The sequence below is a fragment of the Camellia sinensis genome, chromosome 12 (genome assembly GCF_055761805.1).
Source record: "Camellia sinensis isolate YWXY chromosome 12, ASM5576180v1, whole genome shotgun sequence".
NCBI classification, from domain to species: domain Eukaryota; kingdom Viridiplantae; phylum Streptophyta; class Magnoliopsida; order Ericales; family Theaceae; genus Camellia; species Camellia sinensis.
In genome coordinates this window covers 44,348,637-44,358,706 of record NC_138972.1, presented here as the reverse complement: position 1 = coordinate 44,358,706, position 10,070 = coordinate 44,348,637, and the positions used below count along the sequence as shown (strand labels likewise).

Below are 10,070 nucleotides of genomic sequence, written 5' to 3'. Positions count from 1 at the left end.
CAAAAAGAAAATGAGATGAAAAAAATAAAGAAAAATGATTGAATGAACAATTAAATTATAAATAAAATAAAAATTAATTACATCTACTCTTATTGTTTCGAAATAAAAGTGTGAGTAAACGAAATGCAAAGTTATATATAATATTAATATAGAGAAATGACATAAATATATTTCAATTCTCTTTGATTTGGTGTTGGGAAATCCTTTACAATGTAATCTTCATTGGAGGGGTGTTATTAAGAAAAATGTTGAATTTCTCTTATATTGAGATCTTATATGAGGGAATTTGAAGGGCTTGTAGGATTAACCACGAGTCTTGTTTTGATAATTCGAACCGTTCATTTTATAAAGCCCTCAATGTATATTATTTACGAAAAAAATTTAGGGCGATCTAACAATCGCAACCCTTCCATTTTATCATATTTGTCTCTGAAAATATGAACGGCAAATATATTTTCAAAATTGAGCATTTACTTTTTAAAAATAGATCTAACAAGTGAGTTTATATATCATTTTTCTTGTGTATAACATTGCTCTAATTATAGTCCAAAAGTTAGAGCCGTTTTTCAAAATCAATGGTGTGACAATCTATTAAAATATCTAAAATTACTATTTTTCTTTATTATTTTCTCTCATTATTAACCAATATATTTTATACTTTTTCTTGATGTGAGACAATAAATAGAAAACTAACTAAATATGGCAATAAAAAAATGATAAAACATTGCATTAAGAGTATTGCTGTTTAAATCCAAAAATTAAATTCATTTTTCAAGCTTAATAATACGCCAATCAATTAATATATTTTTATTTTATATTTTTCTTAATCATTAAACCAATTATATTACTTACACACCATTACCTTAAAAAATAAGGTTAAAAATAGACTTATATATATTTTTTACCATCCAGTAATCATTAGGAACTTGGGTGGCTGGTGTGGTCCCAAATTATCCTATTCAATCTACAGCTTTGCAAGCAGTCTCAACCAAAAATATATAATAAATAATAAAATAAAAAAAAAAATGTTAGAGATCATGAAAATTTTGTCATGAAAAGGGTCATGAAAAATTTGTGACTCTTAGATTATCTTGATTTGTATGTGGTGTTTTATTGTAAGTGTAATTCAAAGGTCACAAATCTTTCATGACCATTTTCATGAAAGACTTTTCATGATACCTAGCATTGCTGAAATAAAAAATCTACAAGGAATCCCCTATATATTCTCGAGTCTTTTAGCATTTATTGCGTCGAATGTTTTGAAGTGAGTTAAGTTGAAGTAGCAAGATAGAGACAACCATCTGGTCCAGCTACCAAAAAAATTATAGAGGTAAGCAACCAACTAGCCCATGGATATTAAAGTCGAGGTAACTTCTAGAGAAACCATCAAGCCATCTTCTCCCACTCCCCATCACCTTAGAACCCACAAGCTCTCATCTAGAGACCAGCACGCTACATTTCTTTACATACCAGTGGTTTTCTTCTATGCCCCCAGTACTATTCATGCTACCTTTGGTTGTGGTAGTGACAACAGTGATAAATATGATGACGTGTTCCATGAAATATCCCAACGTCTAAAGGTTTCGCTATCTGAAACCCTCACTCACTTCTACCCACTTGCTGGAAGATTGAAAAACAATCTCTCAGTCGATTGCAACGATGAGGGAATTGATTTTTTTGAAGCTCGTGTCATCGACAACTGTGGTGTCTCCGACATTCTTGAACGACCCAGTATTCAAGGCATGGTCCCTTTGGCTCCACCCGAACCCACAGACTATAACAATGCCCCTCTGTCACGCGTTCAAGTCAACTTTTTTCCAGGCGGCGGAGTGGCTATTACCGTGCAAGTTTCCCACAAGATCGGTGATGGAGCCTCCTATTCCTCATTTATCAAGGCGTGGTCCGAAATTGCTCTTGGATCCTCCAATACCGTAGTCCCAGATTTCACTGCTGTCTCCTCTCGCTTCCCCCCAGTAGAGGACTTCCCAGTTACATCGTTAACATTCAGTGGAAAAGGCCCAAAGGTCGTTTCAAAGAAGTTTGTGGTCGATGCCTCAAAAATCACTGACCTCAAGTCCAAAGCTGCCAGCGCGAGCGTATCACAACCCACCCGTGTCGAGGCTGTCACAGCGCTCTTTTGGTAATGCGCACTGGCTGCATCCAGATCAAGATTTGGTGTGAATCGAAAGTCGTATATGCTTATGGGAGCGATAAACTTGCGTTCACAGCTTATACCACCTTTACCAAAGCATAGTTTTGGAAATGTAGCAGGAATGTTCCAGATAATAATTGATAACGATGACGATGACTACGAGAGTGAAGTAACAGACATGTCGGGGTTGGTGTGTAAGATGAGGAAAGGGGTTGAAGGGTCTGTCATGAAGAACAATAATTTGTCGACCAAGGCAACACCGCAGGCGAAGAAGGAATATGAAATGGAGATGTATTGCCATAGCAGATGGTGTGGATTTTCTGTATACGAAGCGGATTTTGGATGGGGGACGCCGACTTGGGTGGGGATTGTTGGTCAGGCTTCTATTATCCCACCTGGAATGGCATTGATGGATACAAGAGATGGTGAGGGAGTAGAAATTTGGTTGACTCTAATTGAAGAGGACATGGCCATAGTTGAAGCTAACCAGGAGTTGCTCTATTATGCCTCACCAAACAAAGCTGCTCTCTAACAACTAGTCCAGTCCTGTGGATGGATGGTCAATGATGGTTTCATTATTATCTTTCTTCCTATGTATTTTCAAGTTTTATGTATTAAGAATTAATGTCTTGTTTGTAACCCTCCGTGAGTCGTGGTGATGACTTAGGGTTGGTTTGGAGTGTTTTAAAAAAATATATTTTTTGTTTTTTTTATAAAAAGATGTACAGAAAAATAGAGAGATGATGTGATAGAAAAAAGATAAAAATATAAAAAGATGGATTATATAGTCTATGCCAAACCAGCCCTTATTATCTTTGTTTGTGTATCCTTCAGATTGAAATAAAGTTAACTATGTTCTTAGGCCAAGTTTGGCATCCTCCAAAAAATTCAAAAAGTCAAAAAGTCACTATCCTATTTAAGTCACATCATCTTAGTTAAGTCACATCACCTCTCTAACACATCACTTCAAACCCAACCCAAATCCAACCCATATTTCATAAAAAGTCAAAAAGTACACTTATTTAGTCTTCCCAAACTATGACGGTATTTTTATGATTTTTAAAAAAAAATTCTTAAAGGAAATACAAAATTTGAAAACAGTTTAATTTTAAGTATGATTCTACGAAGGATTTATTTTAAAATTAGAAATTGAACGTATAATATTTTGCATGTAATTAATTAAGGAGATTTTAATTGTAATTAGTCACTATTCTGATTTAGCTTGGGATTTATGAGGATTATAGAATCTGATTCGTATATGATTCTATTATGGATTTATTTTGGATTTAGAAATTGAAGATTTGATTAATTGGGTCCGAATTGGAGTTAAAAAGTTAATCATGTTATGAGGAATAAGAATTATGATTATTATGAATTAAATTTACTTATGAGGTGTCTAATTTGAATATATAATTTATTGACGAAAATTTTCAATTTGATCTGAAATTGAAGGCCTTAGAGATTTGAGAAATCAAAATTGATAATGACAATAAGTTTAATGTGATATTTGTAACCTTTGGAGTTTGATTGAAAACCTGATTTAGATTGGTAAAAATTAATTATAAATAACTAAGCCTTAATTGAAATCAATTAGCTTAATTAAATTATGTGGGACTTGAGATTTGTTATGATTAATTACATTATGTGTTAATCAAGATTTGCTAAGAATAAGGGGTTGTTTAAGATAATCTATATAAGTGTACTTTTTGACTTTTAAACTAAAAAAGTTAGGAAAAAAAATATGAGTGTTTAGGACAATTTTTTGATTTTTTACGGAAAAAAATGTGCATTATAATATTGTAATAAGGAAAATGTTTGAAGGCCACAATTTTTGGGCTACAATGGCTCAAAACTGTCAAAACGACGTCGTTTTTGGTGCAAAACATGCCAAAACGACGTCGTTTTGACTATTTTGAGCCATTGTGGCCACAAAAATTGTGGAATAAGCAAATGACCGGTTTGCCCCTGCATGATTATTTCGTACTGACTGTGCGTCACGTGAGGCGCCAGTACGGCGTACGGCTTGTGCATGCAATGTGTGGTGAGCGGCTCCTGAGAAGATATATGAAGTATTTATTTTTATTTTTTTTTGGGTACAGGTTGCGAGGAAAGGACAAAAGCAGAGACATTTCGATCTTTTTGACCTTTAACCAGTGTGGCTGTTTTCCGTCCCAAAAAAAATGTGAATGGTATGAATTTTTTAACTTTGGGTTTGTTTGGGATGTTTTAAATAAATGTATTTTTTATTTTTTTGAATTAAAAAATTGAGAAAAAAAAGATAGATATTTGGATTAATTTTTTGATTTTTTATGAAAAAATGTGTATTAAAAATTTGTATAAATAAATGTGTATGAGAAGATAGTGAGTTAGGCGGTACAGGTTGTGCAGGGTAGTGGGCTAGTTATGAGATGGGGAATGATTGCCTCATTTTCGAGCTTGAATTGGACGGCGTTGTTCGGCCTGTGAGAGCCCACCACAGATCCCGTTTTGCTAATCGGAACGGTGTAATGTGTAGAACTCGTCGAGTAATATATGTTTGTAAAAAATTACGTTAATTAGATATCGATAGCTATATGATCGTGTTAGTTTTTTTGATCAACTGTTAACTATAATACCATTCATTTTTTATACAAAACGGATTTGATGCGATATCCGATCAACGTAATTTTTTATAGGCTTATAGTTCTTAACGAGTTTTATACATTAAACGGTTCGGATTTCAAAACGGAACCCGTGATGTGCCCCTACGGGCCCAACATTACCGTCCAAGACAGTGATTTTATATACCTAATTTTTTTTTCCTTATCCATGGTACTAAAAGGGTTAATGCAGTCCCCAAAAATGCATAAAATTGGTTTGATTAAAATATTATATACATTAATTTTTTAATATTTTTAATTTATACATAGTGATAACTTTCTTTTTTTTTTTATAACATTTTGACTTTTTGAATTTTTTAAAACACCCAAAATCAGGCCTTTTGTAATGACTTTCTGAATTTTAACTTTTTAAGTTTATTCAAACACCTACTAAGTGTTGTCTAATTAAATTAATTTAATCATAAATGAAATGGTGGAGTGGCTTGTCCTATGTATTTTCCATAACACCGACTAGGGAACAATAAATGATGTGTTGATGGGTTGTTCCTTAATTTGGAAGGTTTGGTCCCATTTGATGAATTGGTGGGGAATTTATTAGGCTATACCAAGTTCATTGGTAGGATTGTAAGAATGGTGGGCTGGTTTAAGTATAAAAAGTTAAAAGTATGATTGTAGAAAGCTTCATCACTGGCAGTGGTATGGTTTGTTCGTAAATTTAATAATGCTCAGACAAATTAAAGTGGCCTTGTGGGTTAAAAGCAACGTTGAAGGGATCTGCTACTCAGTACAGGATGTTCACTCTCTCTCTCTCTCTCTCTCTCTCTCTCTCTCTCTCTCTCTATATATATATACACAATCTTTCAACTCTTGAACTTTCTCTCTTTCTCTAGAAATACTCACAGCAGAGAGCTGGGCCAAAGCTCCAACACAATGATGCACACCCGCTTATCTCCCTGAGCCAAAGCTCCAGCACAATGATGCACACCCACTTCTCTCTCTATAATTGAAGTCTCCAATACACATCGCAAGATGGACCCTTCTTGACTTTGAAAAGTCTTTCACCAAGTAATATGCACTCTCAACACAATAATGCACAAATATACACACTTATTTCATGACACCACATCACACACGTGCACAACTCCTATGAGCTCCACCACAACACTTACATGCACAGCAACACAGATTTCTTAGCACACCCTCACCCTCACCCTCACCCTTAGGAATGGCAACGGGGCGGGGCGGGGCGGGGCGGGGCGGGGGCGGGAATCACCCTCCCCGTCCCCGATCCCCGATGGCCAAAACTTTCCCGTCCCCGACCCCGATCCTCGACGGGGAACTTATCACAGTCCCGATCCCCGTCCCCAACGAGGATTGGGTTTTTCCGACCCCAGAAATTCTCCGATCCAACTCTCTTTCAACATTCAACACCATCAACAGATAAAAAAAAAAGAATAACAGATCATAAAAAAAAAAACAGATGTGTTTCAACATTCAACACCATCAACTCTGTTTCAACATTCAACATCATCAACATAGATCAACAAAAAAAACACATCTATTTTTTTTAATAATAACATAATATATATATATATATATAACAGATTTGTTTCAACACAACAACAGATCTGTTTTCGTTCAAAAAAAAATCTGTATAGAAGGGACTGAGTATACATACAGTAAACAAAATCTGTTGAACGAGGAAACAAGAGACTGAGTAAACAAAATCTGTATAGAAGGGACTGAATAAACAAAAAATAAACAGAATTTTTTCAACAACACAAAAAAAAATTCTGTATACATACACAAAATCTGTTTCAAAAAAACTGAGATCTGGTTCGGAGGAGGACGATCGGTGGAGGAGGACGACGGAAGAGGACGATCGGCGGAGGAGGAGGATGATCGGCGGAGGAGGACGACAGAGGAGGCGATGGACGACGGAGTAGGAGGACGACGCGGAGGAGGACCATCGGCGTCGCGGAGAGACGCGAGAGTGAGAGTAGAAGAGAGAGAGAGAGAGAGAGAGAGAGAGAGAGAGAGAGAGAGAGAGAGAGAGAGACAGAGACAGAGAAGAGACAGATAGGAAGACAGAAGGGATTGAGTTGAGGTTAGGTTTGGTTTAACCAAACCCTACCTACACACATATGTTATACATATATATACAAGGGCAAAGTAGTAATTTTACATCGGGGCAAACGGGACGGGGATCGGGGTCAGGGCGGGTCCGGGGCTGAAATCTGTATCCCCGTCCCCGGCCTGTATATTATCGAGGATTTAATTTTTAATATCACCCCCGGCCCGTCGGAGGTTTTTTTCGGGGAATCACCACTCAATTCGGAGTCGGGGGATCGGGTCCCCGTCGGGCCGGGTTCTGATTGCCATCTCTACTCACCCTCACCCTCAAGTTCTAGATCATTTCACAATTCAATTTATGATTAAAATTAACTTAATTAAGCAACACTTAGTATTAGCAAATCTTGATTAACACATAATGTAATTAATCATAATTAATCTCAAATCTCACATAATTTAATTAGTCTAATTGACTTCAATTAAGGCCCAATTAATTATAATTAATTTTTATCAATCTGAATCTGATTTTTAATCAAACTCTCAAAAGGCTTCAAATATCAAATTAAACTTATTGCCATAATCGATTTTGGTTTCTCAAATCTCTAAGGCCTTCAATTTCAGATCAAATTCAAAATCTCCGTCAATAAATTACATATTCAAATTGCATACCTCATTATTAAATTTAATTCAATATAATCATAATTCTCATTCCTCATAACTTAATTAACTTCATTAACTCCAATTCAGATCCAATTAATCAAATATCAATTTTACTAAACTGAATCAAATATGTAATTAAACTCTCATATGGTCTGATACTTGAGATTAAACTGATTCAACTCATCAATTTTACATCGTTAAACCATTTGGACGTTTAATTTCTAATTCCAAAATAAATTCTTAATAGAATCATATACAAATCAGATTCCACTCATAAATCCTAAATTAAATTAGAATAATGACTAATTAAAATTTAAATCTCTTTAATTAATTATATACAAAATATTATACGTGATGAGATCGTTACCATCTATGAAATTTGGAAAGAAATGGGTTTTGAAGAAGAATATGGGTTATATGTATGATCATGAAAGATTTCATCTTTTTGGCTTGAATATTTGAAATTATTGCATACATGAAACCTTTTTAATTGAGGATTTATGTCCTGCATGATTTCAGAAACTTCATGAGATTATGTTTTCAATTTCATGTTTTGTTCTTCAAAAGAAAAAAAAGTTGGAAAATCTTTACATGCATAATTCAAGTTTTGCTTAAATTGTTGAGTTTTAAGTAAATGATTTTCTAAAGGGTCATATATTGGTATTTTTCAAGTGTTTTCATGTTTTCAAGAAAGCCATGCATGATCCCCAGTCTTGGAGAAAAGTTTGGAAGCTAAAATCTTCAATTTCAAACTCAGAATTTTTACAGACCGCTTGAGTGACCGAAAGGTGGCTCAAGTAAGCATTACGAACTTTCAGAACTTTTGCAGTCTTTATAGACTGCTTGAGCGATGGTTGCTTGAGTGAACTTTTGACCCATCCAGTATTTTTACAGACAATGCAGTCCGCTTGTAACGACCTCACCACGTATAATAATTAGCATTTAATTAATTAAGTAGATAATTTAATCTGGATTTATAAAAATTATGGAGACTGATTCGTGTATAATTTTATTAAGGATTTATTTTGAAATTCGAAATTGAAAGCCTAAAGGGCTCAAGAGAGTATAATTGGTGAATTGAATTATTTTAATTTCGAGTATCGGACCATATGAGAGTTTAATTAAATATTTGATTCAGTTTAGTAAAATTAAGATTTAATCAATTGGGTCCGAATTGGAATTAATTAAGTTATGAGAATTGGGAATTACAATTATTATGAATTAAATTTAACTATGACGTGTTCAATTGAGTATGTAATTTATTAACGGAGATTTTGAGTTTAATCCAAAATTGAAAGCCTAAATGATTTAAGAAACCATGAAAATAAGTTTAATTTGATATTTGGAGCCATTTGAGAGTTTGATTAAAAATCTGATTCAGAATGATAAATTTTAATATAATTAATTGGGTTATAATGGAAGTCAAATTAGACTGATTAAATTATGTGGAATTTATGATTAGTTATGATTAATTTAATTATGTCCTAATCAAGATTTATCAAGACTGAGTATTGCTTAGTTAAATTAATCTGAATCATAAATTGAATTATGAAAGAATTTAGAATTGATGGTATATGTGGGTGAGTATTGCTTAGTTAAATTAATCTGAATCATAAATTGAATTATGAAAGAATTTAGAATTGATGGTATATGTGGGTGTGGGTGTGGGTGTGGGTGTAGGTGTGGGTGTATTAAGCTAATCAGTAGGTGTTTGTGTGTGTATAAGTGTTGTGTTGGGAGCTCAATATTGTGTGCACGTGTGCTTGAGATGTCAGCAAGAAAGGGTGAGATTGTGTACCTCTTAATATGGAATGAGAAGGAAAATGAATTTATTCATGTGTATGTGCTGGAAGGAATAGAGCCGAGAGAGAGAGACCAACTCTATGTGCTGGAATGGTGAAGGTAAGCAAGGGAAAGCTTGGAAAAAGTGAATAATTGAAGGCATACTCAAGAAATTATGAAGAAACTCGTCAAAATGAAGGTTTTGGGTAAAAAAATTAAAGCTCAAATCTTATAGATAAATTATTTAGAAACTGAAATTAAGAGGTAATTAGATTCAATTTCATGAAATGAAAAATAAATTAGTAAGAAAATGCGTTATGTTAATGAATATGGAAATTGATTTCATAATATCATCAAACTGAGTTTAATTTTAAACACTATGAAGTATTTGAGTTTTATATTCACATGCATTATGGATTTTGAAGACCTTGCGCTATTTAATTTTATACTTTGAATAGAAAAGGGAAAAGTCTTGTGAAAATTAAGTTTTGGGTTAAAAATTGAGTTAAGATCAAATTCTAATTGTAATTCATCATTTGTGTTAATGTACACTAACCTAACCCACTAACCTAACCCACTACATCCACCCCACTAAACCTAACACACTTACCATCTCCACTACCACCCACCACCTCCACTACCATCCACTACCACCACTCACTAACCCAAACCCTCTCCTATATAATGCCACTCTGATTTGTAATACAATATATCAATACAAGAATCTTGTAACACATCAATCAATCAATAACACATCAAAGTTAAAAAAAAAAAAAAAAAAAACAGCGAGGACGAAGATGAAC

The 10,070-nt window shown here is 34.0% G+C and overlaps 2 protein-coding genes across 2 annotated transcripts; both read left to right on the top strand.

Annotated features, from left to right (window-relative positions):
• Positions 1-1,349: 1,349 nt before the first annotated feature.
• LOC114292468 ((13S,14R)-1,13-dihydroxy-N-methylcanadine 13-O-acetyltransferase AT1) lies at positions 1,350-2,144 on the top strand. The gene has a single exon (XM_028236733.2). It carries the CDS (start codon positions 1,350-1,352, stop codon positions 2,142-2,144), a length of 795 nt encoding a protein of 264 aa, XP_028092534.2.
• Positions 2,145-2,195: 51 nt separating this feature from the next.
• On the top strand, positions 2,196-2,684 carry LOC145803530 (limonoid 7-O-acetyltransferse-like). Its single transcript, XM_082896827.1, has one exon. It carries the CDS (start codon positions 2,196-2,198, stop codon positions 2,682-2,684), a length of 489 nt encoding a protein of 162 aa, XP_082752953.1.
• Positions 2,685-10,070: the final 7,386 nt, after the last annotated feature.